The sequence below is a fragment of the Protomyctophum bolini genome (genome assembly GCF_963924005.1).
Source record: "Protomyctophum bolini genome assembly, chromosome: 22".
Classification (NCBI taxonomy): domain Eukaryota; kingdom Metazoa; phylum Chordata; class Actinopteri; order Myctophiformes; family Myctophidae; genus Protomyctophum; species Protomyctophum bolini.
Window position 1 is genome coordinate 6,218,479 of NC_137883.1, and position 18,307 is coordinate 6,236,785.

Consider the following 18,307-nt stretch of genomic DNA (forward strand, 5'->3'; position numbering starts at 1 on the left):
GAATGTCGACTTAAAAAGGTATTGGGTCTGCACTACCGGACGGTCAGATGATGGTCAGTGGCTCAAACTATATGTAGCCGCAAATAAATGGTCAGTGGTCGACACTGTTGGCCCGTTTTCAACAAAAAGCCTCAAATCATGAACGCCCGCGTGCAATTTGCGTGAAATCTTTCACAGACGTTCCTAGTTCTACTAGGCTGAGGGATATATCCCACCCTTTTCACATTGGCCTGCTATAGCGCCACCAACAGGTGGATTTTTTTAAGCAAAACACATTTTTGGAACGGAAATCATCCAATTGCCATCAACGGCGTAAGAAAAACAAAAATGGCACCCTTTTCCCCATTGGCTTATTATAGCGCCACCAGGAGGCCACAACCTGACCTGCCCCTGGTGGAGACCCACTTTATCTACTTCTTATTCTTATTATTCATTAAAAATTGTTTCGCCCCATATAGCTCCACCGGTCTTTATTAAAACACCACCGCCTGTCGTGGAGGCTCTGGTTGGAAGTGGACTGACGTTTCCCTGCGCCGCCAGAGGCAACCCCACCCCTACCGTACGCTGGTTGAAAGACGGCGTGCTTCAGGGACAAAATGCTGAGGTACGTGTCTGGCAACATACATAATGTAATCATGTACAGTATAATGTATACACTGTGTGTGTGTGTCTCTGTTTGCGGTATAGTTTAATAATAATGGATGAATAAACTGATCCATCAATCTCTACTCTTGTCCTGTCTGTCTGGCTGGTTGGTTGGCTGGCTGTCTGTCCGTCCGTCTGTCCTATAGGTTCACGATGGAACATTGTCTGTGCGAGTGCTGGGTGTGGAATCGGGAGGACGGTATGCCTGCCGCGCGTCCAACTCGGAGGGGAACGTGACCCACGTGACGAAACTCACGGTCAAAGGTCAGTATGTGCCTCTGTCTGTCTGTCTGTCTGTCTGTCTGTCTGTCTGTCTGTCTGTCTGTGTCTCTCTCTCTCTCTCTCTCTCTCTCTCTCTCTCTTCCTCGCTATTCAACCATCAATACGGGGTTGTACAAATTCATTTAAATCGTGATATCATTTTGTATTTGTAGAATTTGGCAAAGTTTTAAAACATCACTTCATTCTGCTGTCATATTAGGCCGAGCACACATTATTAGACTAAGCTATTAAAATAAATACATCATTCGTTTATTTATTTTGCCAAATTCAATTCAGTTTCCGAATCCCCCAAAAGTCAAAAGTTTGTAATAATTCTTTCCGCAAAATCATTAGGACTGTCAATCGTGTTCACAGTACCTTTTTGCTTCTTCAAACCACACGCAGCCCCAAAAGCCTCTTACAGTATATTTCCATTTTGTTTTTTCCAACTGCTACGGGAAAAAACTAAAAAAAAACTTTGTGCAAATGTTGTGAATGATATCGTTATCACAACACTCAATGTTCAGAATATCCCTTTTTGTTTTTGGCAGCAAATCTTGAATATTTTAGTCTAGTTTTTATTTCTTGACGAAATTGTCTTGGTTTTAGTCCTCATACACATTTTTCAATAGCTAAAGCATAACGTAATGCTTGAAACACCAAAAGGGGTTCCCGCCCCCAAAATGGGTGTGCATGGGGACGTCATGGTGAGATGAAAGAACACACTGTTCAGTGTCACAAACAGAATGGACGTAAGCCTTGAATTGTTATTCAGGCAACACGTGCACGTGGCATTTATCTCTAGAAAGCGTTCAATTGATCACTGATGATGGCACGCACGCACGCACGCACGCACGCACGCACGCACGCACGCACGCACACACACACACACACACACACACACACACAGTGAACATTCAGGTAGAGATAGGGGAAGACACATGCATTGCATTCGTGGCATTATGTGTACTTAATTTGTGTGTGTGTGTGTGTGTGCGTGTGCGTGTGCGTGTGTGTGTGTCTCTCACCAGGTCCCCCAGTCATCGTCATCCCTCCAAAGAGCACGTCTCTCAACATGTCCCAGAATGCACTGCTGCGATGCCAGGCGGTGGCGGATCCTCCCAACATGACCTACGTGTGGCTGAGAGGCGGAGTCAACGTGCACCATATAGAGTGAGCATGCACACACACACACATGCACACGCAAGCATGCACGCACACGCGCGCACACACACAGAGTGGAACATGTGAAAACGTGCACCAGTGTGCAAAAGTACTGACGTTGTTTTACTTGAGTAAAAGTATCAATACTGCAATGTATAAATACACTGTCCAGAATTCAAAATTTACTTAAGTATTGGCATTAAAATGTACTTTAAGACTTACCAAAAGAGGAAGGTACTACGGTAATTATGCACAATGTCCCATGTTTTCAAACTCTTTTGAAAATGGCAGATCTACAAGCTCTCAACGCATAATTTAATTTGTAAGCTTTTAGATTGGCTCTTTTCACATATAGCGTTGAGGTGGTTAATGCATGTTTTGTAATGATAATCTAAATCTACAAAGTGACTAGTAAACTACTAAAGTTTTAACCCATTCTGAACGGGAACCCATTTTGGTGTTATGCATCATGTTATGCTTTAGCTATTGAAAAATAGCAGATCTACAAGCTCATAGCGCGCCACCGAGTGGCGCGCTACGAGCTTGTAGGTCTGCTATTTTTGAAAAATCGAAGAACGACTGACATTTTTTAGAATCTGATCTCAGGTCAGAATGGGTTCATCAGACCAGTGTGTGTCCAGTGGAAACCTCGTATGAATCTGATCTCAGGTCAGAATGGGTTAAATTAATCGTAGTGGAGTAAAAGTACAATATCTGCCTCTGAGGTGGAGTAGAAGTAGAAGTGCTCGAAATTGTACATTACCTCAATATGAGTTACTTTACACCACTGAGCTCTGAGAGGGTGCAAATGCAACCAAATGGACCCGCAACAACAACAACAATCCACATGCATTTGACGGTGCCAAAGATCACGTGAGAACCTGTCTGTCGGAAGTAGCCGCACGATTCATTATAATTTGTAGGGTCATTATATTGTATTGGGTCATTCAATTGTCAACAATAGGTTATTTTTTTGCTTTGAAGTTAATATGCTGTAGGACGGTCTTCTTGGGTGGTTAAGTAGAGGTGTGTGTGTGCGCGTATGTGTGTGTGTGTGTGTGTGTGTGTGTGTGTGTGTGTGTGTGTGTGTGTGTGTGTGTGTGTGTGTGTGTGTGTGTGTGTGTGTGTGTGTGTGTGTGTGTGTGTGTGTGTGTGTGTGTGTGTGTGTGTGTGTGTGCGCATACAGTAGTGCGTGGGGGGGGGGGGGGGCTCCAAGGGGAAAAAAGGTCGGTAAACCACATGCTGTGCTAAATCACTGTATCACAAATCAGAATGTAGACATGTAATACTTATACATGTATATATACTTAATCTGCAGGCTGTTTATGTGATTTCTGTTTGTCTGGCAGCTTTCCCCGGTGTTTGGTTTTCGAGATAAAATGCATGAAAAAAATGTAAAACCGAGTATTTTTCCTTTGCCCACTCTCTCAGTGACATGAAACACATTTTTGCTTAACTCATTCTGGACGGGATGCCCATGTGTTGTGGTGTTTTAAGCATTATTTTATAATTTAGCTATTGAAAAATAGCAGATCTACAAGCTCATAGCGCGGCACCGAGTGCCGCGCTACGAGCTTGTAGGTCTGCTATTTTTTTGAAAAATCGCGAATATGTGGTCGCAAACCTTTTGAATATATATTGTTACAGAGCGAACATATTTTCAGGTGGGGGGGGGGGGGGGTCGGCCGATTACATATCATTTTTGGGGTCCTTTTCATGAAATATTCAGCTCCACTGATATAGAAATCAGAAAACTGTCAGGGATTTTAGATTAATTTTATTTTATTTGGACGTCGGGCCTAAATGGGTTAACCTGGCGGTGCTCACTGGAGAGTAAGCCCTAGAGGATTCCTCCTACACAGCTGACGTTGGGAGAAACACATTTAAGGCCTGACGTCGAAATTATAAAAAGTGTCTTCTAAATTCTGACAGTTTTCTGAAATACTGTACCTCATGTTTCTGTATCAGTGGTGCTCAATAGTTCATGTCAAGGACCCCAAAAAATTATATGTAATTGGCCGCCGACCCCCCCCCCCCCCCCCCCATCTGAAAATATGTTGTTCCAGGGGACCCTCTCAGAAACAAAGATTTGAGTTAAAAAAGTTCGCTCTGAAAGAATATACATTCAAGGATTTGTGCCACATTTTCACGATTAAAAAAAAAAATAGCAGACAAAATAACCACCGGGGGGGGCAATTAGGGTGTTAACTTGAATGTATTGCAACAACAAAAAGACTGCGATAACTCCGAAGAAGCCGAAGTTCACCTTTTACATTCTCGTGATTTCCCATGTGCCCCCCCCCCCCCCCCCCCCCAAAGAACCCTGAAATCACGTGTCAAGATCATGGTGGACGGCACTCTCCTCATCTCCAGTCTAGTCCCGGAGGATTCTGGGAACTTCACCTGCATGCCGACCAATGGACTGCTCACCCCGCCGACGGCGTCGGCCAGCCTCACCGTCATGCGTAAGTATATATATATACAGTATACTGTATACAGTATACTGTACCTGCAGTGTTGATTTTGGCGTCGACTGAAACTAAAGACGAAAGAATGTCCGTCGACTACCTTTTTTTTTTCACCGACGAAAACTACATGGAAACTAAATTGAAAACGAAGCTACGATGACAAAAACTAAGACTAAAATATACTGACAATTTCGTCAACAATTTAAAAACTAGACCAAAAATGTTAGGAAGGGACTAGTGGACAAGAGATCCAGTATACTGTAAGTAAATTTTACAATTGGTTGCATGCTGAAAATAGCCGATCTACAAGCTCACGACGTGTTGTGGGCATGTAGATCGCTATTTTCAGCAAGTGAAAAAAAATAAGACTAATTCGACTAAATCAACTGTAGATTTAGCCGACTAAAATCGTATGATATTCAGTGATATTCAACTAGACTGACACTAAAACATTCCAGGTGACTAACATGTGACTAAAACCAAATGAATACTATTCTATCTTGTGTCTTTACTTTTATTGTTTTACTATGATGTTTTATTGTATGGTGTTCGAAACAAATACAAAGAAAGAAAGAATTCTAAAACCTATACGATATAATTGATTTTTTTCTTTTTACAAATGAACTGTTTCAGAATCAAAGACTTTTAAGGTGCAGGACGTGCTGTGAGCAAATTATTTTCAAAAGCGGGTACTGGATGAAATACCATTTATATCATAAATAATTGGAAAATAATATCTAGGCCTCTATAAGTGGCTAATCTGTCTGGCCTATTGTGGTCTTGCCTTATCATTAAGTAATTAACCCATTATGGGCGGGAACCTCTTTTGGTGTTTTAAGCATTATGGTACACTTTATCTGTGAAAAATAGCATGAGCTTGTAGGTTCGCTCACTTTTTTTGCTTCTGGAAGTGGAAGGTCCCTAGTACTACATATTTTCAGCGGGGGGGTCCGTGGCCAAATACAGATAATTCTGGGGGTCCTCGACAGTAAATAGTTTGAGCACCACTGACACAGAAACGTGAGGTTCTTCAGAAAACTGTCAGGATTTAGAAGACATTTTTGTAGAATCGTCCTCGGGGGTCGAAATGGGCTAAAGGAGCAATTCACTCACTTTCAACCTCATCTTCGCGTAATTGGTCCTCGTTATTTGCTCATTATAAGATGCCGCCCCTTATCTGTCTGTACTCGCTCTGTCTTGTGTCTCAGAAGTGGGCTGTGGACGGTTCCAAAACCTTGCATGTCAATGAAATGAACGGAAACGCTCGGGTTCAAATCCACCGCAGTACATCTGGATGTGTCGAGCGGCTAATATACGAACACAGTGACAGGCATGTGTTTGACCCATTTTGACCTGGGATCAGATTCTAACAGTTTTCTGACAGTTTTCTGAAAAAGCTATATGTTTCTATGTCAGTCGTTCTTCGATGTTTCAAAAATAGCGGACCTACAAGCTCGTAGCGCGCCACTCGGTGACCTCAGGTCTAAAATTGCTTGAGATATTTCATCTCACTGACTACAGTAATGAACAAAATAGGATAGATTATTATTATTATTATTTTATTGTATTTTATTATTATTCTTGTACTTTCGTGCAGACCCAGCCCGAGCTCTTCAAATGCCCAAGGAGACGTACCTCCCCACAGCTATGGAGGGCCTCGTGGGCTGTCCTGTGCTGGCTCAGCCTCCCCTGCTACGAGTCACCTGGACAAAGGATGGGGAGCCTCTCGATCTGTCTGTGGTAAGTGTGTATATATATATAGGCCCTGGTCACAGTTATTCACTGGTGTAACTAAAGAAAAATACATCGCATGGATGGATGCACCCGGGACGTATCCTCAGTGATGTGTCCTGAGGTCAACGGGGGGTATTCGGGTCTCCCAACATCATACCCCGGGGCCCTAACTCAGGCGACCCAGCCGGGGGTTGATGAAGTCCCGACTTATACGTCCCAGTAGCTATACCCTCGATCAGTCCCACTAGTAGGGGCGAAACCAGGGCCACACAATCCGTTGGAACTACTCCAGAACTACTCTGCCAGGGCTGGGAGGTATATACACTTCTGGTGCATGGACGGACTATAGGCTCTGTGGGTTGTCTCCTGTCCGGGCCTCTCCTATACGTCTCACCAGGTCCACTCCTAGTAACCAACCTTTTTCAAGGTCCCCATTGTTTATTCTGCATTTGAGCCACGGACTACCATTCTGATTTTACACTCTCAAAACCCAAAAGCATAACTTATGTCATGTTGTTATTTTTGTTAGACTTCTCGTAAACTAACGGTACTGTAACTCTTGAGAGCGTAACATGAAACCAAATCCATTTGGTTACCAACTCTCCATTTAGCCGCCAGACCACTGGTCGAAAAAAACCACTGATTTAAATCGTGATTCTTTTTTTTAAATATGCCATTTTAGTCATTAAGTAACAATGTCATGATCGTGACGGCCCTATCGCTAAGGAGTTCAGTCTGCGTCTGCCCACCTGGACCATCCTCATAATACTGTCAGAGCTCTCTGCGGTATAATATGCCTACACACTTTTGTTTGTTTATTTCTGCTGTATGGGCCGCCCGCCCACACTGCAGCAGTGTGTGAGCTGTGTTCTTGCACTGCAAGCAACTAGTGGGGGAGGGAGAAGCCATTCATTTTTTATGAAAACGGCTGCGTAAATGTCATCCAAATGTTAACAGAAGTCGCATATTGCATCTTCTATTCTTTTCTTTTTCTTCGAATTGGAGAAAAAGGAAAAAAAAGTTTCCTGCAGCTGAAACTTACCTATCGTCGCTGTCGGGTGGGATTTGTTTGGAATGGAAAACCTCGTATGTCAGAAACGTACTTTTCCTGAAAATGTCCAGAAAGGAACCTGTGACCAGCTGTGTTCCAAATGTAGTATTGTTATTATTTAGTCACAAGCCTTTGAATTGGTTAAATATGTACACGACGCACAGACAGACTTAAGCACAATGCTTGCCTCGTGAGCGTGTGTAGATCGGACAAAAAAAAAAATATATATATATATTGGAGAACATGAAATATTCAAATATGGCGATACAAGGTTTCCCCCGCGCAGACAGCCGTGTTACACAATATGTCACCCAATACCCATCCTAGGCCCATGGTTGTGTGTAAAGTGATATTTAATTCATGGCAGAAAGGTGCTTTTTCTGCTGCTGCCTTGAGTTTGATCCTTTGCAGGTGTGTAGAATAGACGAGAATTGATACTGCATTATTATTCTGTCATGCTGTTTTTCTTAGCTTATTCTGTCATGCTGTTTTTTCTTAGCCGAGGGTCTGCGGTTAAACCAGGCCGAACGGCATAATGCTTAATTATTTATATTCCGTCATACGATGGAAGGCATAGCAGGTCTGCTATTTGTCAATATAGCTAAAGTATAACATAATGCATAAAACAGCAAAAGGGGTTCCCGGCACTTCCCGCCCAGAATGGGTTTAGTCACAGTGCTACCTGTCGAGTGGAAAACCTCATATGTCCAAAACCATTATTTATTTAGCTATTCTACTTACTGTACTGTGTATTGCACATTTTACAGCATGTCAAGTAAAGCCAAGGAAGTACCTCCATGAATTCTTCACACAATTGACATTAAATATTACCTTTTTAATTGAATAATTCCAGCGGATTAGGCTGAAGCCTTGCCCAAATATGGAGTCATGTTTCGTACTGTACATACATCATAGATGACTGAGGTCATAGACTGGACAGACAACATAACTATTATTGTGTTTTACAGTCCAGCTGTAAAACACCAAATGACTAGATATGCTGTTATGAGACCGTGTCAGAAGAGACATTAATTCTCGTCTATTATAGATCGATTGATGGATATCTGTCCACGTGGGGAATCATTAATTGCTGCTCTTGATGGACAGTGATAGCACGTACAGTCGTACAATCTTGTAAACGTCCGAGCGTCAATTTAACTCTGAGAGTTACATTAGTTTAGTTTAGTTTTAGTTTAGTTTATTTGATCATCTTCACAGTTACAAAACAGCTTATTTGTTAACATAACTGGAGGTGATCAAAAGAAATAGGCTGAAGCTGAAAGCTTATAAATAAATGCATATCCTACAAACATCAAAATAAAAATGACAATAAACAATCCAAAAATGACATTTTGTTGTGCGACGGGGCAGCTGCAGCCACCTGCCTACGCGGAAATGCAGTCTCTGGGTTGTTTGACTCGTTTCTAACGTTTATTTTGTCACTCTTTGGGTATATTCGTACATTTCCACCTTCAGTCGATGCTTCATATCCATATGAGTGGCCCGGGGTGATAGGTTTTTTTTTCAAACACAGTTTTTATATGAGGCGATCTAAAATCTCCCCATGGGGATTACAATGGAAATTTAAAAAAGTCCACAAACCTGTGGACTGGCGCCCTCTACTGACAGTGACGTCAGGACTTCGGCGCTCTATTGGCCTTCTTTAACAACTGACTTCCTGCCAACAGCTAACAGCTGGGCAGTGAGTGGCCTTGTGGTTAGTGACAGTGTCCACTCTGAGACTGGGAGGTCGGGGGTTCGATCCCCTGGGTCGCCTGGCTGGTCATACCACTAAAAATGGGACCCAGACCCTCGAGCGTCATGTCCAGGGAGTGTACTTTTATCACACTACAGCACCAGGAGATGGGCGTCTCCTGCCCCATGGGCCTCATGGCTCTGCAAGAGGCTTACTTATACCCGACCACAGCCAGTTTTAACGCTCCCTTTAAAAACAGAACGAATCATATATCGGTATTTAGATATTGAGTGGCAGGCTGCATATGTGGGCCCCCAGGCCTGCAGCAGTGGCCCATGTATGCCCTATACTTAACCCATTCTGACCTGAGATCAGATTCATACGAGATTTCCACTGGACACACATTGGTCTGATTAACCCATTCTGACATGAGATCAGATTCTAAAAGTGTCAGTCGTTCTTCGATTTTTCAAAAATAGCAGACCTACAAGCTCATAGCGCGCCACTCGGTGGCGCGCTATGAGCTTGTAGATCTGATATTTTTCAATAGCTAAAGCATAACATGATGCCAACACCAATATGGGTTCCCGTTCAGAATGGGTTAATGTGTTGACTGGGGTCCCCCCCCAAGTCCCCAACAGAAGGTCTATACTTCGTCCCCTCCTTTTTTCCTTCTATGCCAAATCTCTTGGCTGAAAACAGCGCATCTACAAGCTCACGGTGCTGTCGATTCTTTTCTATTTTCGAACAAAGAGTGTTCGCATGATGTCACTTCATGCCCAGAATAGGGACTATATAGGGACTTAACCCATTCTGACCTGAGATCAGATTCATACGAGGTTTCCACGGGACACACACTGGTCTGATGAACCCATTCTGACCTGAGATCAGATTCTAAAAATGTCAGTCGTTCTTCGATTTTTCAAAAATAGCAGACCTACAAGCTCGTATCGCGCCACTCGGTGGCGCGATACGAGCTTGTAGATCTGCTATTTTTCAATAGCTAAAGCATAACATGATGCTAACACCAAAATGGGTGCCCGGTCAGAATGGGTTAATACCGTGTGTTGTCATTGAAGTAATACACACACGGTGAAGCTCTAAACTAAAACTGAATTTCGTTGTTGTTTCACGCAAGCTAGCTCAGTGAGTTATAGAGCAAAGACCATATAAACAAGGCCTGAGTTGCAACTGACCTTGGTTCAAAGCCAACTTGAGGCATTTTACTGATTGTTTTTCTTCACTTTCCCCTCTCTCTCTCTCTCTATTTTGCCTGTCTCTCTCTCTCTCTCTCTGTGTGCCCGCATTGAGATAACTCTCCCAAGTCGTCAGTCCAACATACTTGGATAGTATCATTGCTTCTGGGTTGAGAGACCCAAACACAGTGGTCATCAGTAAGGAATACATTTCAAATGAAATATTTCTTCTGCATAATAGGAGAATATTTCTGGCTCCGTTGGTTGATGCAGAATTAAGATACACACACAGTGCGGAAGCGCTGGCACAGGCTGCCTGCCAGTTCTGAGCTAAACATTGGTACTATACTGACGACGGCACTTCAGGTCAGATCTACAATCTCTCGCATCGCACGCTTTGTAAGCCTAGTGTAGATCATCTATTTTTACTATTTTGAATTTGCGAAAAGTTTGGAAAATTGTCCTGGTTTTGAAATATCTATCTATCTATCTATCTATCTTATCTATCTATCTATCTATCTATCTATCTATCTATCTATCTATCTATCTATCTATCTATCTATCTTAACATTATCTATGGACATTTCTGTACAGTATTAAAAAAAGAAACATTATTCCATTTTCTTTACATTTCTCTGAAGAACCAAGGTGAAACTCATTACTGGAAGGTTCCAGATGGCCACAGTTGCCCGTTGCTCCGTCTGTATGCACGTCACGTCGACTCCTTCACGGCTGGGGAATGTAAAAATGAACAGACCGTCAGGCCCCGCGTTATAGGAGAGACGTCTTGGCACCTGTAGCCTTTGGTCTGGTCCACTAAATCACACGAGGGGTGAAAGTTATCATAATGAGAGGCGTGTCTGTCATGCCGTCTGTCTCCAGGCCAGTCGAGGTTCAATCATCAAGCCCCCCCCATATACTTACACTCACTGTGATTGGCTGAGGTCACACAGGTGCGATCATGAAGGCGCACTCGTTTTGGTTTGATTAATTAACGGTCCGGGGCCACCCTCGTGGGGGGACCACCAAATATCAGGCCTCGACTGTCTGGAAGTAGTAGTAACGTTTTAGACATGTTGCACAAAAAGCACAAAGCAAATTTATATATATTTCTAAATACCCAAAGTGCTTTACATAAGAACACTAGGAACAGACTTTATTAGAAAGGCGAAAAAAAGGAAAACGGTACAAGGTTAAAATATAAAAGGATATTTTGCCTCACAGCTAAAAGGTCCTGGGTTCGATTCCCGCTGGGGACGCTGTGGGCACTGGCGGCGTGTTCCCTCCTCCGCGTCATCAGTGCCCATACCCAAGGCGGGGGTTGGCGATAGGGCCTTTCTGTGTGGAGTTTGCATGTTCTCCCCGTGTCCCCTAGGGTAGATACCCTCACAAAAACATGCTGTAATCCTGGTCTCTAAAACTACCTCCCCCTGGCCAGCCAGGGCGCCTGATGGAGGGGAAAGGAACTGGTCGGAATAACGTGTCCCTTCCACGCGCTACGTCCGGCCGGGGAAATTCCCCTCTGTCAGGTGAAAAGAAGCAGCTTGGACTCCTCATGCATAGAAGGAGGCATGAGGTCAGTCCGCTGCCCCCCCAGGTTGGCAGAGGAAGTGTAGCGCCCAGGATTACATTAGATAATTGGCACTGGGTGAAAAGAAAACTGGGGGGGGGGGGGGGGGGGGGGGGGGGGGGGCGACGACATCTTAACCAGACCTCATCTGGGGAAAGCTATATCCTGAAGAGGTGGGTTTTATACTTTTGAGTGAGGTTTTGAATGAGAGGAGAGAGGGAGCAACTCTGAGATGGCTGTGGGGAGTTTCATTCCTTGGTCATACCACTAAAAATGGGTTGGTTGGGGGGTTGGGGGCCGAAACATATAGAATATATATGAATATATATGTTGACGTTGCATGGACAATATGTCCGGAGAACACAAGTGTGGGCGCTCTCAGCTTTTTGTCCGATGGAAAACCGTTTGGGAACCGCTACGACGGCTTGCCAGCTTGGATGACATGCAACGTCGGCCGCTTCGTGCGGGCAACACACACTCTCTCTCCTAACCGCAGACGTGCAAGGCTGTCGGTCGCTCCGTGCGGGCAACACACACTCTCTCTCCTAACCGCAGACGTGCAAGGCTGTCGGTCGCTCCGTGCGGGCAACACACTCTCTCTCTCCTAACCGCAGACGTGCAAGGCTGTCGGTCGCTCCGTGCGGGCAACACACACTCTCTCTCCTAACTACAGACGTGCAAGGCTGTCGGTCGCTCCGTGCGGGCAACACACACTCTCTCTCCTAACCGCAGACGTGCAAGGCTGTCGGTCGCTCCGTGCGGGCAACACACACTCTCTCCTAACTACAGACGTGCAAGGCTGTCGGTCGCTCCGTGCGGGCAACACACACTCTCTCTCCTAACTACAGACGTGTGCATGCCTGGCGGGCTTCACCCATTCAGGCCTGACGTCGAAATTAAAAAAAAAAAGTCTTCTAAATAATGACAATTTTCGGAAAGATTTGAGGCACATTTTAACGATTTTTCAAAAATAGCAGGCCTACAAGTTCATAGCTTGTAGATCATGCTATTTTTCAATATCTAAATTATAACATAATGTTTAAAACACCAAAAGGGGTTCCCGCCCCCTCCGTCGGTGTGCCTATCCTTGTTCTCCGCAAAGTGATTTCAAAAGTCATGCATTTGTTGTAAAAAAAACAAAAAAAAAACAACGTTGCACAAACAAACGCCAGGATGTTGACTGAACCAAAAAAAAAACCCACCCAAAATACTCCCCATAGCTACAACACAACAAAATAAATGTCTTGGGTGTGGTTCACACGCCGATGAACAGAGATGAAAGAAAGGTTCCTCAGAGAGAGAGAGAGAACGAAAGAGAGGGGAATAGGAAGAGATGGGATCATCGTGTGTGTGTGTGTGTGTGTGTGTGTGTGTGTGTGTGTGTGTGTGTGTAGGACTGAAACTCTACCGTGTATCCTATCCATCACCTTGTCACAGTAGCTGGATAATGTGGGCTGTGAGTTTCCCCACATGGAGAGAAAGACACTTGTAGATGACACGGGTGTCATCGGAGCACAGAAAGGGCCTCACCCCCCCCCCCCCCCCATATCACATTATGTGTAGATTCAAGCAGTGTTGTTTTTGGCAGCAAGTTTTAGTTTTAGTGTCTCTTGAATAGTTTTCATTTACTTTTAGTCACATTTTAGTAGAGATGATACTCAGTATCGGGAAAAGTATCGGATCGGCCCTTATTTGTCATATCGGGTCATATCGGTATCGGTGAATATGCCCAGTCTAAACCACCGATCAGACACAGGTGGGTAAGGGGGTTGACACTAATATGGCAGGTAAATAAAATGTTGGGGCATGTGGAGTTGGCTTTGGAGTTGCCCAAACTGCACATTTGAGTGAGGAGTCTGCTATAAAACACAACACGATATATATATATATATATATATATATGTATATATATATATATATATATATATATATATATATAGATAGCTATAAATACAACATGAGATCGCGACACTGGTATCGGTATTCGGTATCGGCTAACACAGAAGTTGAGGGATCGGATCGGATCTATGGGACATCCCTACATTTGAGTCACCTGGAATGTTTTAGTGTTAGTCTAGTTTTAGTTGACTAAGTATCATAAGATTTTAGTCGACTAAATCTACAGTTGATTTAGTCGAAAACAATGTATTTTGGCGGGCCTTGATGCCATCGTAATGACGGTTGTTTTTTTTCACTTGCTGAAAATCTACAAGCCCACAAGGTGTCGCAGTGCGCGTAAACTAATTGTAAAAAGACTTATACTGGATCTCTTGTCCACTAGTCCCTTCCTAACATTTTAGTCTAGTTTTTATTTGTTGACGAAATTGTCTTAGTTTTAGTCATCATAGCTTAGTTTTCATTTAGCTTCCATGTAGTTTTCGTCAGTGGAAAAAGATAGTCGGCGGACATTTTTCGTCTTAGTTTTAGTCCACGAAATCAACACTGGATCCAAGTGAACAAATAACAGGCCGTTTTTGACAATGTGGACAACTCGCCACCAGGGAGCACACTGACTGTACACTCGTCTTAATATCATCCAAATGACAGTATAGGTGACACATACTGTACATACATGGCACATATTGTAGCTGTCATGGTGGTAAGGTGGGTAAGCTTAGTTAGGCATACTGTAGGATGTCAAGCACCAAAAATAGCAGCTCTAGCTCAGGCACACTGGCGTGCCGACCGCGAGACAACTCCAGGTGTGCCTGTCCTTTTCTTAGCGCGGCACGATGCTACCTAAGTTGACTTTTCCTTATCTGGTATAAAATGGTAAATGGTGCATTTCTTGTATATAGCGCCTTTTTCCCATAAATTGTGCATTACATTCACCCGTTCACACACACATTCATTCATACACCGATTGTGGCGGAAACCATGCAAGGCACCAATTAATTAGCACATCGGGAGCAATTAGGGGTTCAGAGTCTTGCTCAAGGACACTTCGACACTAACTCTGGGGGTCAAACATGGCAACCTTGCGGTTACCATCCGGCCACTCTACCCCTGAGCCACCTACAAGTTAACGTACTTACATGACCTTCATTTGCATATTGTAGTACCAGTAAGACGCGCAAACGCGGGAAGCGAACGCAGCTGAGACCCTGCAGATCATGTCTGTCTGTCTGTCTGTCTGTGTGTCTGCCCGCTGTTACTGTATATGTGGACCTGGCCACTTTTGTGCCCATATATGGAGCTGAGTGAACCTGGCCCCTTTTGTGCCCATATATGGAGCTGAGTGATTGCTGATGCAACACACTCCATATTTGGATAGCGGGACAGACACACGGACACACGGACAGAAAGACAGACATGATCTGCTAGGTCTCATAGTAAGTGCTAACTGCGTTCGCAATCATTGCGTTCGCAATCACCTACCCTAAAGTGGACGCGCGTCATAGTGGAATTAGCCTAAAATCACTGGCACCCAAGCACAACCACTTTTGTCGGCCAGGTGGTACTCAAAAGTGGCATCATTGTATCAGTTGTCAAGTGAAAAGTTGTGCTTGTCAAAGGATACCATATGGGCCCACTACAAGAATATTGGGAAAAGATATGAACAAAAATGGTAATATATCACTGGGAGGTTTGTTGGAAACTATAAGTAATCATGTGCTTGGCCTTCGAGAGTGGTTTTGGTGATACTATTGCAATCAGTTCACAATCAATGGGTTACTATAAAACACACTTTGTAGATTTTATTTTAAATGGTTTCTGACTGTGGATTCGTGCTGGTTCAAGTCCCTTTTCCAGTCTTCAATTTTGTAGCGTGTACGCACGCAAACACATTACGTTTCAATTGAGCCTTACCAGAAGTAAAGATGAGGTGCAATCTAAGAGCTGAACTGTGATTACTAACGGTATCATCTTGACTTATTTCTCTGTTAAGGCTGTGTTTGATGGAATAGGAAAGGGAGTTTTTCATGTCTTGTCGTATCAAATCCTGGGATCGGCTTGTATAATTTGGGTGAAGAGAGTGATTGAGAAATGCAGTATGTTTTCTGGCATAAAATACAGAAGAAAAAAAACCAAAACATGCTTCTCAAATCTCAATTATTCGAAAAATAATCGAAAAAGTCATCGATAGGATAACGTCATTAATGAACGCCTGCGATGCTGCAGAAATGCATTAATGACGTTAAACCACCTCCTCGAGTGTAATATTGTACAACAGTTACCCTTAAAACAGAAAAGAAAATCGCTGAAAAAACACACTTTTTTTTAATGACAGATGTAGTCACTACGACCACAAACGTCCCAATAAACTAGCCATAGCCTAGCCACCGAGTTTGCTGCGCTCTGGGAGAGAACAGAGCGGCTGAATTATTTCATTTGATTTATTTAGGCGTGGAGTGGTGCTCGTTTGAACCACGGCTATAGGACGCCGTTTCAACCAATCGGATTGCGTCCTCAAAAACGACCTCCTGTTGTATAATAATCGATAGTTACCAGTCCCTAATGCTGACCCCCCTCCCTCGGGGGACTAATTATGAATACAGATTATGACCTGAATATTTTGACTTGCGTTCCTGGTTGGCCTGGCCGGGGCACAGAAAGTTTGAAAACCAGGGAGTTTCTGTGCACGCTACTGCACTGTACCACTGTGTGTTCAGCCATAATAACATGGATATATTCTGTTCTGTTCCGTGCACTCCATTGATCCATCCACACTAGTATGCTTACTATGTATGCATCCCCTGGCCGATGCTTAGAATTCAGTGTGGTGTCCTTCGGCCAAGGAAAGATTATTAACCCATTCTGACCTGAGATCAGATTCATACGAGGTTTCCACGGGACACACACTGGTCTGATTAACCCATTCTGACCTGAGATCAGATTCTAAAAATGTCAGTCGTTCTTCGAATTTTTCAAAAATAGCAGACCTACAAGCTCGTAGCGCGCCACTCGGTGGCGCGATATGAGCTTGTAGATCTGCTATTTTTCAATAGCTAAAGCATAACATGATGCCAACACCAAAATGGGTGCCCGGTCAGAATGGGTTAAGTCAAAAGTCGTTTTCTTTTTTGTGGTTATTGAACGTCTTTGCCAATAGTGCGCGCACTACGGTCGCATGATAATTCAGTACCGTTTCATATTCTTCTTAACCCCATTTAGATCTGAGGACGACTAAAAAAAAACCCAACCTTTTTCATGTCAAGGACCCCCAGAATTATCTGCATTTGGCTATATGCGGACCACCATCTGAAAATAACATTTTTACAGGGACCCCCTGGAAGCAAAGATTTGAGTTAAAAACGTTCGCTCTGAAAGAATATAATATTCAAAGATTTGCGCCACACGATTTTTCTTGTAGAAAAGATTTGAGCTTGTAGATCTGCTATTTTTCAACAGCTAAAACATGACCTAATGCTTAAAACACCAAAAGGGGTTCCCGTCTAGAATGGGCTAAAGGCCTCGCCTTCATTAGCGCAACATTGTCACTATACATTTTCATGATTTTTCAAAAAAGTAGCAGACCTACAGTACAATCACGAGCTTGTAGATCTGCTATTTTTCAACAGCTAGAGCATAACACAACGCTTAAAAAAACAAAACACCAAAAGGGGTCCCCCCGGCCTTAAAACACCCGTTTGTAACTGTGCCGTTCATTCCTTTTACTGCTATTCTTATTACCGTTAACAGTATTATTAGCGGTGTGTGTGTGTGTGTGTGTGTGTGTGTGTGTGTGTGTGTTAGAACTGAGACTATAGGTTTTCTCTCTCTCTCTCTCTCTTTCCTGCACTTTAGCCCTGCAGGTTGCACTTTATATTTAATGTAACATCTTGTGACAATGTATGTCTGTTGTTCTGTATGTTGTACTGTTTGTAATGTCTCTGAGAGCTTTTATTATCTGCTGTAAAACGAAGTGCCCAGTTTGGGGACCATATGAATAAACTTGACCTTGACCTTGACCTTCCTCCTCCTCTCTCTCATGCAGTATCCAGGATGGTCCGTGACCTCGGAAGGCTCGGTGTTCATGGCGACGGTGAACGACGACTCGGCGGGCGTGTACGCGTGCACGCCTTACAACAGCTACGGCAGCATGGGCCCGTCGGAGCCCACCGCCGTCATTCTACAGGTCAGCCTTTTCTTTCTGACCTGAGATCAGATTCATACGAGGTTTCCACTGGACAGACACACACTGGTCTGATGAACCCATTCTGACCTGAGATCAGATTATAAAAAAATGTCAGTCTTTCTTCGATTTTTCCAAAAATAGCAGACCTACAAGCTCGTAGCGCGCCACTCGGTGGCGCGCTATGAGCTTGTAGGTCTGCTATTTTTCAATAGCTAAAGCATGACATGATGCTAACACCAAAATGGGTTTCTATGTTTCTATGTCAAGGACCCCTCAAAAAATATCTGTATTTTCTGAAAATAATGTTGTTCCAGGGACCCTCCTCGTGGCCAGAAGCAAGGATTTGAGTTAAAAACGTTCGCTCTGGAAGAATGTATATTCAAAGATGTGTGCCACATTTTCACGATTTTTCTAAAATGGCAGATCTACAAGCTCGTAGCGGT

At 43.6% G+C, this 18,307-nt stretch overlaps 1 protein-coding gene across 1 annotated transcript in view; it reads left to right on the forward strand.

Annotated features, from left to right (window-relative positions):
- The window catches only part of igsf9a (immunoglobulin superfamily, member 9a), a 66,239-nt gene that overhangs the window by 23,373 nt on the left and 24,559 nt on the right, over positions 1-18,307 (forward strand). Inside the window, exons 5-10 of the mRNA XM_080755505.1 lie at positions 459-604; positions 792-909; positions 1,938-2,079; positions 4,390-4,535; positions 6,136-6,278; positions 17,724-17,864. Coding sequence (XP_080611631.1) covers positions 459-604; positions 792-909; positions 1,938-2,079; positions 4,390-4,535; positions 6,136-6,278; positions 17,724-17,864 — 836 coding nt within the window. The remainder of the gene's footprint in view (positions 1-458; positions 605-791; positions 910-1,937; positions 2,080-4,389; positions 4,536-6,135; positions 6,279-17,723; positions 17,865-18,307) is intronic.